General features: G+C 46.4%; 1 protein-coding gene across 2 annotated transcripts in view; it reads left to right on the top strand.

Moving 5' to 3' along the window:
- The window catches only part of LOC121279334 (protein spire homolog 1-like), a 278,331-nt gene that overhangs the window by 204,125 nt on the left and 60,821 nt on the right, over positions 1 to 13,385 (top strand). Inside the window, exon 9 of one of the 2 annotated variants that reach the window (XM_041190494.1) lies at positions 13,077 to 13,118. The exons of the other annotated variant lie outside the window; for it this stretch is intronic. Within the exon in view, the coding sequence (XP_041046428.1) occupies positions 13,077 to 13,118 (42 nt within the window). The remainder of the gene's footprint in view (positions 1 to 13,076; positions 13,119 to 13,385) is intronic. 2 annotated transcript variants of the gene reach the window in all.

Genomic DNA, 13,385 nt, shown 5'->3' with positions numbered 1-13,385 from the left:
TCAGTGCAAAAGATAAGGTCGAAGCATTTGCAACAATCTTCAGCCAGAAGTGCTGAGTGAATGATTCATCTCTGCCTCCTCCGGGTGTCCCCAGTATCACAGCCAATTCAATTCACTCTGTGTCATATCAAGAAATGGGGGGGGCACTGGCTACTGAAAAGGCTATGGACCTTGACAATATTCTGGCAATAGTACTTGTGCTCCAGAACTTATCGCACTCCTAGCCAAGCTGTTCCAGTACAGTTACAATACTGGCATCTACCCACCTATGTGGAAAGTTGCCCAGGTATGTCCTGTATACAAAAAGCAGGACACTGTGGGTGTACCTACACCACAGTGGCTGCAGCAGCTCACCACCATCTTCTGAAGTGCAAATAGGGGTAGGTAATAAATGAGGGCCTAGTCAGTGACGCCCACATCCCGTAAATGAATTTTTAAAAAATCCACCCCAGCCAATTACCGCTCCATTAGTCTACTCTCGTTCATCAGTAAAGTGATGGAAAGGATCATCAACGGTGCTATCAATTGGCACTTGCTTAGCAATAACCTGCTCAGTGACAGTTTGGTTCCACCAGGGTCACTCAGCTCCTGACCTCATTACAGCCTTGGTTCAAACATGGACAAAACAGCTGAACTCCAGAGGTGAGATGAGAGTGACAACTCTTGATATCATTTGTTTAAGTGTGGCATCAAGGAGCCCTAGCAAAACTAAAGTCAATGGGAATCGGGGAAAACTCACCGGTGCTTTGAGTCATACCTAGCACAAAGGATGATGGTTGTGGTTATTGGAGGTCACTCATCTCAGCTGCAGGACATGACTGCAGGAGTTTCCTCCAGGGTAGTGTCCTAGGCCCAACCACCTTCAGCTGCTTCATCAATGGCCTTCTTTCCATCGTAAGGTCAGAAGTGGGGATGTTCGCTGTTGATTGCACAATGTCCAGCACCGCTTGCGACTCCTCAGATACTGAAGTAGTCCACGTCCAAATGCAGCAAGACCTGGACAATATTCAGGCTTGGGTTGACAAGTGACAAGTAACATTTGTGCCGCACAAGTGCCAGGCAATGACCATCTCCCAGAAGAGAATCTAACCATCATCCCTTGACATTCAATGGCATTACCATCACTGAATCCCTGCCATGAAGTGGAAGCTGATGTGTGCCAGGCAGATCAAATCCACGAGGGAAACTTGATCACTTGTGCCTTGTAGATGGTGGACAGGCTTTGGGTATTAGGAGGTGAGTTACTCGTCGCAGAATTCCTAACCTCTGACCTGCTCTTGTAGCCACAGTATTTATATGGCTAGTCCAGTTCCGTTTTAGGTCAATGGTAGCCCCCAGGATGTTGATAGTGGGGGATGTCATGAAAATGTGATAATTCTTATAATATTATTGTGATTTAATGTAAATATAGGGGTTTGGATAGCTTCTCTGTGCATATATGTGCAGGATTTAATTGAATTGGAGACAGCTGGTCTGGAGGCTTTGAGTCATCAACAAGAAGCTAGGTTTGAAATGCTAAATATGTAAACATGGTTGAAGTTTTAGAATGTGAGGTGTAAGGAAAATTTGCATTTTTAGATAAATTAGGCTAGCTTGAATTTCAAAGAGATGGGAGCTGTTTTGCAATTTGTATTTTATTTCGAGATGTGTGCCCTGATTCAGAAGTAATGACTATCACAACTTCAGAGGTTTTTAGAAAACTAATTTAAACATTAATTAACAAAAGAAAAGATCCCAAGCACATAAATAGGTCAACAAATTGCCATTATAATAACTCCTAAAACCCCTAATTAATCTGGCTCCCAGTTACACCTCTGTTAAGGCAACAGTAAAAAAAAATAGATTTAAACAGACCCAGGCAAAGTTACACAATACCCTGGACAATGGAATTCAAAGTGAGCAACTTGATGCACAGAGGCTGGAGGCTTTTCACACTTGTGTTAGATCTTAAAATGCCTCCTCTTCTGACACATAGCCTCATCTCCTTTATACATGTTTCTCCCTTTTTAATGCAAATTTGATTGTTCTGATATGTCTTTGGAACTTTACCTTTCTCATAATATAAATCTTTTCAAAGTGCTTCTTTGGGAAAAATAAACACGCTGTTTGGCTTAGCTTCTTCTGGCTAGAAGCTCCCATCTTTTTGAAATTCAAGCTAGCCTAATTTATCTAAAAATGCAAATTTTCCTTACATCTCACATTCTAAAACTTCAACCATGTTTACATATTTAACATTTCAAACCTAGCTTCTTGTTGATGACTCAAAGCGTCCAGACCAGCTATCTCCAATTCAATTAAATCCTGTACATATATGCACAGAGAAGCTATCCAAACCCCACCTATATTTACATTAAATCACAATAATATTATGAGAATTATCACATTTTCATGACATCCCCCACTATCAACATCCTGGGGGGTTACCATTGACCTAAAACGGAACTGGACTAGCCATATAAATACTGTGGCTACAAGAGCAGGTCAGAGGTTAGGAATTCTGCGACGAGTAACTCACCTCCTAATACCCAAAGCCTGTCCACCATCTACAAAGCACAAGTCAGGAGTGTGACGGAATACTCTCCACTTGCCTGGATGGGTGCAGCTCCCACAATACCCAAGCAACTTGACACCATCCAGGACAAAGCAGCCTGCTTGATTGGCATCACATCCACACCTGGAAGGAAGGTGAGATGCCCTGTTTCCCTCTCATGTTGCCACTGCAGGAACTCACCCATGGCTACCATGATGGAATGTAGGTCTGCATGCATCTCTGCGTTCTGTTGATCCAGGGTCTCCATGGTGCCTGCCATCCTTCCTATGGAGACTTCCAAATGTTCATATGTGGACACCACTTCATCAGGGAGCAGGCAGACGCACTCCTCCAACTCACATGCCACTCTGTTGAGGGCTTCCAACAGCTCTGCGTGATGTTCCCCCGCCTTCTCCTGGCTCTACTCAGAGTTGGAAGGTCGAATGCAGAGATTCGTCATTGGACTCGGACCTCACAGATGTCTCTTCACCGGCAGTCCTCTGAGTGCTGGGGAGCTCAGCTGAACCTGCCTCCTGCTGCTGTGGACATGTGTCCATGCAGTGACCACCAGGTTATGAACCCGAGCCTGCTCTAGATCTAGGTCCAACCATGGTGTGTGTCTCTGCAGTGGTGCAGGGTGTGGGTGAGGGCTGTGATGGATCTTCCAGGCTGCTTATTTCCAGCTGTTCATTGCAGGAGGTGTCTTCTTGGCTGGAGGTGAGGATGTGGATGGAGCTAAGGAACTGCCTGGCTGAGGGTATTGGCTTGGCAGAGCTCCCTGTGAACCAAAGTAGAGATGATTAGGGCATGGCAGCAGAGTCAAAAGCAGGAGAGAGAGCACGCACAGTTGCATTGAGAGAGGAGTAATGTGGTGCAGGATCCTCACATGGGTGTTCACCGCCAATCTCACCGTCACCACAAGCAGGGTCCACATCCTCAGCAGTCAGCTTGATGGCGCACTCCTCAAAGTGAGTGAGGGGCCGAATGTGGGCCATTCCACCCCCAGTCTGGGACCTCTCCCTGCTGATGTGAGCGGGCTTATCCTGTATGAAAACAGATGGAGAGAGTGTGAGTAGGACACATGGCACTGCATGGAATGTTTGTGTGGCGAGCGGAGACATGGACAGGACGAGGACACAGTGAGGACACGAGCTCCAGAGGATATGAGCCTGAGGGAGATGTGAGGGTGTGTGAGAGTTAGTGATGTTGTCCCTTGAGGTGTGAGATCCCTGCAGATGTGTGATGGGTTTGTGAGTGTGTGGGCTCAGAGAGAGGAGAAAAGTGACTTACCCTGGCGGAATGGACGAGACCATTCATTCTCTTTGGCACTGGGTGGCTGTCCTCTTTTGCAGGGCGTTGACACTGACCATCGCTGCCACTGCCTCCCATGCTGGATTTGTCATCTTGTTTGTTGACCTTCGCCCAGAGGACATCTCAGTGGGGCCTTCACTGCGCCCAGTAGGTGCTCGAGGGAGGCGCTGCTAAATCTGGGGGCAGCATGTTTCCTCCCTTTGGCAGCCATCAGTTTTCAGCAGCTTCCTATCCCTTGAGAAGTGCTGGCTCTGTGCAGGGGTGGCCTTTAAATATTTACCTGTTTATTGAAGGCCTGACTTGACAGCAGGGCCGGCAAATGAGAGGACATGCCGCCGGTGACCCGGTATATTTCCCGGGAATGCGTGATCAATGAGGTGGGATTGGGACGATACAGCTTGAAAAGCCGCCATTGTGGTCAGCGGGTAAAACATCCTTTTCCCCACCTGCTGCCACGTTTAGTGCAAATCTGGGTTGATTCCGCCCCTTGTGTGTCTAAGCCTGTGTCTCTGTGTGTCTGTCTGCCTCTCCATTGCATGAATGTCCTTCCCTATAGGGGTGACTATGAATTTGCTCCCAAAGTCGGGGAGGGGTTGGGGGGTGTGGGGCAGTCCGTGGAAACCTCACCTTTGCTGTTTTGGGTGTGTTGGTTGGTTGACCTTTCAGTGTCCCATTCCATTAGAATGTTCCAATTGGATAATTGGCTCTAGTGGGAGTTACCATTTGGTTTGGAAGCATTTGCCTTTTAGTGAAGTTTATGAAAATTGCTCTCTCTGCTTGAACTCTGAAAAAAGAATTGTTCCGAATGTGACATTGGACGCAAAATGTCTGTGAAATAATTGGGGGTAATGGTGCTGGTTCTAAGCTTTGGAGGTGCTGGGGGTGATTTATACGAGTTATTGGGGGTGATTTATAGAGGTCATGGGGATAAATTGCCCCCCATGACCTCCTCCTATATATTAACCCCATGAACACCTGAGAGCCAGGAATCAGCCTCTGCGTGATGACAGAAGATTGACAGCGGCATCTGTCAACCACAAACCGCACTTGAAGAGGTACTTGGATTGTGCCCATTGGTAAACCACCAATCAGTGCTGAGGAAGGTGGCAGGCAAGTTTGGTTGAGCTGTGGCACATTCAGAAAGTTTGTGCATTTTTCCGCTTGTGGTTCTGGGTACAAACAAAATCTCCCACATTTGAGGTACGTTCATTAGTTTAAAGCCCAGCTTCTAACTGAAGATAATTTTTATTGGAACCCAGTGTACAAATGAAAATAAACAAGGGCCGGGATTTTCCGTTCATCCCACCTGTGGCGGGAATCATTGAGGCTGGGATGGAATAGGGTTGCTAGCTCTAGCTGGACATATTCTGGGAGATGTCAACGCATGACCTATCTTCAACTGCCCCTCCCCGGCCCCTGCCATTGGTTGTCCAACATATCAATCATCATGGAGCCCTGCCTTCCCAAGGCTTTTCATTGTGTTCTGAATTTTGATCATCTTGCCACCCTATTACGGTTACACATTGGATTGAATTTTCCCAGGGGGCGCATTGCTTGCCTTGCGCCCTCCCCAGAAAAGCTGGTCCTGAGCCGACTGATTTTTAAAAGGGCTGACCTGCAGTGGTGATAGGCTGGGGCTGCCTTAATGAGCTGAGAGTGGGAAGGAAGCTCAGCTCCTGAGAGCTGTTGGCCAATCAGATTGGCCTACAGCCGAGTAGTCCCAGCAGCGCCAGAACTCAGTAGTGGCCAATGCTGGGATTACACGAGGAGAAAATCCATGGATGGCGAACTTACATGTAAGTCAGGGCTTTTAGTTGGGCAAGGATCCAAGATCCTGAGGGGATGGAAGCTGGTGGAGCAGTTGTGGGGGTTTGGGTATTGGTTCCATCAGATTGGAAAGCAGCAAATATAACCCCTCTATTCAAGAAGGGACGGAGGCAGAAAACAGGGAACTATAGGCCAATTAGCTTGATGTCTGTCATGGAGAAGTTACTAGAATCGATCATTAAGAAGGTGATAGCTGGGCACTTAGAAGAGCTCAAGGCAATAGGGAAGAGTCGGCATGGTTTTGTGAAAGGAAAATCATGTTTAACCAATTTATTGGAGTTTTTTAAAGGAGTAGCATGCACAGTGGATAAAGGGGAGCCTGTAGAGGTACTGTACTTGGATTTCCAGAAGGCATTTGATAAGGTGCTGCATCAAAGATTATTACAAAAATAAAAGTGCATGGTGTAGTGAGTAACATATTAGCATGGATAGAAGATTGGCTGGCTGACAGAAAGCAGAGAGTATGCATAAATGGGTATTTTTCTGATTGGCAGGATGTGACTGGGGCCTGTATTGGGACCTCAACTATTTACAATTTACATCAATAACTTAGATGAGGGTAGTGAAGACATGGTAGCTGAATTTGCAGATGACACAAAGCTAGGTAGGAAAGTATGTTGTGAAGAAGACACGAGGAGGGTGCAGACGGATATAGATAGGTTGAATGAGTGGGCAAAGATCTGACAAATGGAGTTTAATGTGAGCAAATTTGAAGTTGTTCACTTTGGCAGGAAGAAGAAAAAAGCAGAGTATCACTTAAATGGAGAACGGCTGGATAATTCTGAGGTGCAAAGGGATCTAGGTGTTCTAATACGAGTCACAAAAAGTTATTATGCAGGTACAGCAAGTAATTAAGAAGGCTAATGGAATGCTATCCTTTATTGCGAGAGGGATTTAACATAAAAGTAAGGATCTCATGCTTCAGTTATACAGGGCATTGGTGAGTCCGCACCTCGAATACTGTGTGCAGTTTTGGTCCCCTTATTTAAGGAATGATGTAAATGCATTGGAGGCAGTTCAAAAGAGGTTTGCTAGATTGATACCTGGAATGAGTGGGCTGTCTTATGAGAAAAGGTTGGACAAATTGGGCTTGTTTCCACTGGAGTTTAGAAGAGTGAGGGTGATTTGATTGAAGTATACAAGACCCTGAAAAGCCTTGACAAGGTGAATGTCGAAAGGATGTTTCCTCTTGTGGGTGAGTCCAGAACTAGGGGCACTGTTTTAAAATTAAGGGCCGCCCTTTTAGCACGGAGATGAGAATTTTTTTCTCTCAGAAGATTGTGCAACTTTAGAATTCTCTGCCTCAGAAGGTGGTGGAGGCAGGGTCATTGAATATTTTTAAGGCAGAGGTAGATAGCTTCTTGTTAGGCAAGGGAATCAAAAGTTATCAGGGTTAGATGGGAATGTGGAAATTGAAACACAAGAAGATCAGCCATGATCTTATTGAATGGCAGAGCAGGCTTGAGTGGTCTACTCCTATTCCTATTTCTTATGGAGGCCAAGGAGGAGGGCACAAAGTGAGGTGGTTATGATCTTATGGAGAGTGCCCCAGATAGCAGAGGAGCCCCCCTTCCCCAAAGGAGATACCCCCCCCCCCTTCCTGCTTTTTAGCTTGAATAGGAAACAAAATCCTTCATTTGGCTTTCCCCAATCGCACATATTATTGTGGCAAAGGTGGAAACGGGTTCTTGAGTGGCCATTAATCAGCCAGTTAAGGGCCTCATAGGCCTAAGGGAGGGTGGGCTGGCTTACCTACTCACCGTAATAGGGAGGATAGCTCGGGGGTGGACATGAAGGCGTGCCACCCCTCTGACTGCAAATACATTGGCAGGGCGAGGGGCATAAAATTCCTCCTATTGTGTGATTATATGGGCTGAATTTTTCCGTCGGCGAGAAGGGGAGGGGCCTGCTCGCTGATGCGGAATGAGGTTGGGGGGAATCCCCAACTTCATCCTGCCCCATTTAAATCTTCAGGAAGGCGGGGGCACAGCGAGATCAGCTGTCCACCCACCGACCTGTCAATGGCCAATTTAGGCCATTGACAGGATAATTAAAACAATTAAAGGACCTGCCTGTCCAACCTTAAGATTGGTGGGTAGGCCAGGAGCCCCAGCGGGCAATAGATAAAACATGAAACCTCATCCACTGGCGGGATGAGGTTTTATGTCTGTTCTAAAAAAGTTTATTAAAGTTTTTGTGATATTTATTACCATGTCTCATCTCATGTGACATTGTCACATGAGGGGGACATGTTAATGATTTTTTGATTTTTCTATTTTTAAAATTTGAAAACCTTTCTGCGATCTCCCTGAGGCAGCACTTAGCCTCAAGGAGATGTGCACTCTTTGGTGCGCATGTGTGAAAGAGCGCACTCTGACCGTTGGGGAATTCCTCCCCCCCTGCACAGGAAGTGCATAGCGCTTCCCGGTGGACGTCACGCTGGGCGGGCCTTAATTGGCCCGCCCACTTAAAATGCCGGTGGGGCCCGCTTCTCCTGCAGGGACTGGCTCCCTGCCCGCCAGATATTGGGCCAGGCCCGCCCACCCGACAGGCAGTAAATTCAGCCCTGTGTGTGACTACATATTCAAACATGTGTTTGGATATTCATGTGTGTTTGTATCTTGTTTTGTTTGTCAGTGTGTATGTGTCCATATTTTGTGTGTGTGTGTGTGTGTGAGTATCATATTATTGCATGTGTGAGCATTTTTCACTTACTTTGTGCACAGGTTGCAATAAACCTGCACCTTGCAAAAACCAATAAGTGAAAGTGGGACTAGTGGCACTGAGACTAGGGTTTTTTATGGGCTCTTTCCTATTCTGAAAACTCTTTTTTTAATTCATTCATGGGAGTGGGTGTCACTGTCTAGGCCAGCATTTATTGCTGAGTCAACCACATTGCTATGGGTCTGGAGTCACATACAGCACAGCAGATTTCATTCTTTAAAGGGCATTAGTGAACCAGATGGGATTTTTACACAATCAACAATGGTTTCATGGTCATCATTAGACTTTTTAATTCTAGATTTTTATTGAATTCAAATTCCACCATCTGCTGTGGCGGGATTCCAACCCAGGTTCCCCAGAGCTTTACTCTGGCTCTCTGGATTACTAGTCCAGCAGCAATGCAACGACACCATCGCCTCCCCATGCTGTATGTTATTTGGCACATCGGCAGTGTACTTTAACACTGGTACTGGGTGCCTGAAATGGGAAATGCTACCTTCCCCCTTTCTTGACAGGCACTATATTCAGAAGAAAGAAAACCTGCTTTCTCTGTATGTGGGCCATACAGACCAGAAAGTCTCAATCCTGCATCGAAATTAAGCTATTGCTTCTCAGTCAAGACCATAATCAAGCGCAGTGTCTCTGTGTAAGGGGTAAGTGATCAGCATTCTTGCTGCCTAACACTGTGCTAACAGGTACTACTGCAAGACACCAGGATGGAATTGTACTTTAGTGAGTGAAACTATGGGCTGGATTTCTCTATGAGCGGTGCTGTTCGTTAGACTTGCACTTAGCCATAGATTTTCTTTGGGTTTAGCACAGCAAGTTGCTGTCAGCCAAACAGCACAGCGCCCTCTACAAGCCAAGCAACTGTGAACTTCCTTAACCAATCAGATTGAAGAATCATCACTGAACAATGCAATCAGCAGGTGCAAGTTAGAAAAGTGAATCCAATTTCAAATAGGGTACCGAAAGCAAAATAATGAGAGGGAAAGAATTATTATTAAGGGAGCGAGCCACACAGTGAGATGCCATTTTCGCACAGTTCACAGAGGAGGGGCACATCTGGGCAGCAACATCTGGATTTTCATGTTTAACTACACGTCTCCGTCCACAGAAGCTATTGTCTGATTTCCATGTGTTTAACGGTGAGTGCTGTTAGCCTCACCGATATTTTCACAGAAAACCCCGGCCCATAGAATTGCTGAGTGGAAGGGGTGAGGAAGAAATTGAAGAGGAACAGGAATATCAATCCCATTCCCTCTCCCCTCCCCCAGAAAGTTGTCGAAGAAAATTCTCATGATCTTCAAATCCCACCACAAGTTTGCCTCACTCCGAGATCTCTGCACTCCTTCAGTTCTGACCTATATCCCCACCTTTCAATGCTCTGCCATTGTTGACCGTGCCTTCAGCTGCTTGGGCCAGACGCTCTGGAATTCTCTCCCTCATCCTCTCGGCCTCTCCACGTAGCTCTCCATCTTTAAAGCCTACCTAGCATCTCCTTATCTAGCCCCATGGCTAATTTTATTTGGGATGCTTTACCATATTAAGGGTGTTATATAAACGCAAGGGGTTGCTGATGGCAGAGAAATAAGGACTGGCATTTATGTGGAATCTTTCATGACCTTGGGGTGCCCTTGGGATGCTCCCTAGCCAATGAGCTTTTGTATTGAAGTAAGGAGCCAGGTCGTAATGAAGTTGAACAACCGGCTGCCCCTCATCACCCAGGCCCATTGGTGAGGAACTGAACAGTGGTCTGTACCCCAGCAGGAAATCTACCGCAGAACAGAAACGTAGGCTGGGATTTTCCAGCCTCGCCATGGAGGGAGCTGCCGCGGGGGTAGCGACGGCCCAGCTACAAGTCCGGACGATGCCGGCGGCGGACTGGACTGGTAAATCCCACCTGTAGAGTGGGAGGGCGGAGTAAGCGTTGTGGTTTGCAGGACAGTGAAACACTCTTGTTAACAAGGTGGAATATTACTGTGCTTTTGCAATAAAAACTGTAATAAGCTGCAGTCCTTTCGTTAACTGCTGGCTGATTTCAGATAGGGATCCAGGATCTTCCCCAGTAAGTAGCTGAGGAGTGTGGAAGTGCAGGCTTCAATTAGAGTTCAGTTGCTCAGGGACATAACCACTGGTTTGAGAGTACAGTCGCTCCAGTATCAGCATGAAGGGTGTTGGACTTTTAAAGATTTTTTTGATTAAAAGCAGGAGATTCAGCAGTGGGAACTGGAGCCCTATTTCATTGATCCGTATTTGAATACAATAATGACATTTATATAATGGCCCAGATCTTCCTATCCAGGGGGTCACACCCCAGGAGTAACCCGGATGATGCCCTCGGGGAGTTCTTGGAGGTCCCCATGCAAGGACTGCACAGGAAGTGCCTGGGTCAAAGCTTGGTCAAAGAGGTCAATTTTAAGGAGCAACTTTTGAGGAGGCGAGAGAGCTGGAGGTGCAGAGGTGATTAAGGAAGGAATTTCAGTGATAGGACCTAGGCAACTGAAGCCATGATTGTCAATAGTGGAGTCATTAAAATCAGGGACGTGCAAGAGGTCAAAACTGAAGAAGCTCAGAGATTTTTAAAAATGCATTCATGGGACATAGGCGTCATTGCCTAGGCCAGCATTTAATGTCCATCCCTAGTTGCCCTTGAGAAGGTGGCGGTGAGCTGCCTTCTTGATCTGCTGCAGTCCATGTGGTGTAGGTACACCCACAGTGCTGTTAGGGAGTTCCAGGATTTTGACCCAGCAACAGTGAAGGAATGGCAATATATTTCCAAGTCAAGATGGTGAGTGGCTTGGAGGGGAACCTCCAGGTGGTGGTGTTCCCATCTATCTGCTGCCCTTGTCCTTCTAGATGATAGTGCTTGTGGGTTTGGAAGGTACCATCTAAGGGACCTTAGTGAGTTCCTGCAGTGCATCTTGAAGATGGTACACACTGCCAAATTTTGGATTGCCGTGTGTTGCAGGGAGTTACAGGGATAAGAGGCGAAGCCATGGACGGATTTGAAAACGAGATTGAGAATTTCCTTTGAGCCGGAATCCCCATGTCATGGGCAATCTTTCCTCAATTACTTCATTGATTTGTGAGTTTGAATGCTGCAGATTGTTGGAACACCTCACTCAGTAACCTGTCAAGTTTTCATTTTATCCTGGCTACTAGTTATTTGTCAAATCAGCAAGTGGTCATGAATCCTAAAATCTATGAAAGGAAGTATGAATATTACTTAATGATATATATACATAGTTAATGACTAAGAAGGTAAATGTACCATCGAGCGTGATACCAAACCCTTGACCATGAAGGTCCCAGAATTGCCTCTTGGTCTGTACTAAATGAACTGACCTTAGTACAACCATCCCTAGAGACACAAAATATGGACTTGGCTCACTAGCTGCTCTTGTAAAACCTATGGCAGGGACTTTGCCATCGTGGCTGAAGTCCTTGTGGCGGGGCCCAGAGAGGCATCTTCCTAGGCGCATTCAATTATGTGGGCGGGTGCTGGTGCTGCCATCCAATTCAGGGTGGCGGCCTGAGAACCACCAGGCCAATCAGTAGCACCACCGCTGGTAGTGGCCATTGCTGATGCTGCAGCTGCAGGGAGAAGGTGCCTCAAAGGCCGGGCATTCTCAGAGAGGGGTAGTGGTGTTTGGAAGATGCCAAGGCCCTGGCAATCGGGGGGAGGGAGAGGGAGTGCGGTGTACAGGCAGCACCACTGCTGGTGGGGAGCCCCTCTGTGGGTCATGAAGTGGCCCATAAAGGAGGCCCCCTTCTTTCCCTTCCCCCACACCCCACAAAAGCCCACAGGGAGGCCACCAAATGCCCCTGGACCCAGGAAGTTGCCCTTAACTGGCCACATAAGGAGCTGAATTGGGTTCTGATTGGTTGGCCAATCTGCCGCCGGGAAGATGTCGGGCAACTCCACCCCTCATTCCTTCCAGTGCCATTTTGCCAGCCTTTCCACCTCTCAGCCCATCACTAAGTGGTTGGTAAAATCCCAGCCTTTGCAGGCGGAATTTTACAGCACCATTGTGGCAGGCAGGGTTGGGACTGTCAGATGCAACGATCCATTCAAAGGTCCATTGACTTCGGTGGGACGGTAAAATCCCGCCTGCGTAAAATTCTGTCCTTTGTGTTTGCTTTTAGGGAAAGGGCAAAATTGGGCTCCATTCTAACACTATTTGCAATTAAAATATCTACTAGCATGATCTACACATAAAGAATGGTCATTTGGGGGAGGTATTGAAATGTTTCCCGATGCTGTGAAATCATGTTTCAGTTAAAAAATCACTATCTTAAGCAGAGAAAGTGGAAATAATTGAGAAAGGCATCACCATAACGTGTAACAAGGTTTGTCGTCGCTCTCTTGTGGACCCAGTTTCAGTTGGCACTCTCGAGAATCAAACCGTATCATATTTAAAGCGTCTCCAGTCTCCTGCATTAATTGTTCTCTTTTGCTGAAATTGGATCACCTGTCCTTTCCAAAGGGTGAAACGCAAGTTATTTTAAAAGAGTAAAAACATATGGAAAATTGGAGTAATGTTCCGTATACTTTGCCGTTCCGTCTTTATCAATTCTCTGCAAAAGTTGAAAATATTAAGTTTTAATGATGAGATGAATTTCTAACCCTGTATTATTTTTTTCAATTTTTTTCCTAACCATCCAATTGTTTTTCTTACAGTAATGAGGCCACTTAGCATGTCTTGCAGTTTTGACTTGTCAGGTAAAAGTAGCTCCAGTACCTGACATGTGGTGGTTATCGTCATGTCTTGCTTTTGCTTTCGCACCTTTCACTTCATCCATCTTTGTTTTTAATCATTCTTAGCTGCGTGGATTAATTTAGTGCTGCTGCCGCCTTTGTGATTTGTGCTTGGTGCAGGGGCTTTGGTGGTGTGATTTCAGTGTCTGCCGACAGGGTGCTTTCAGCCAATGAAGCATATCATAAATTGAGTTTAAGTCAAAAGAGAGTGACTTTGATTAGACGTGAAAC

Source organism: Carcharodon carcharias, chromosome 6, assembly GCF_017639515.1.
Source record: "Carcharodon carcharias isolate sCarCar2 chromosome 6, sCarCar2.pri, whole genome shotgun sequence".
NCBI lineage: Eukaryota > Metazoa > Chordata > Chondrichthyes > Lamniformes > Lamnidae > Carcharodon > Carcharodon carcharias.
Note: the sequence above shows the minus strand (reverse complement) of the source record. Positions and strands in the feature narration are given on the sequence as shown.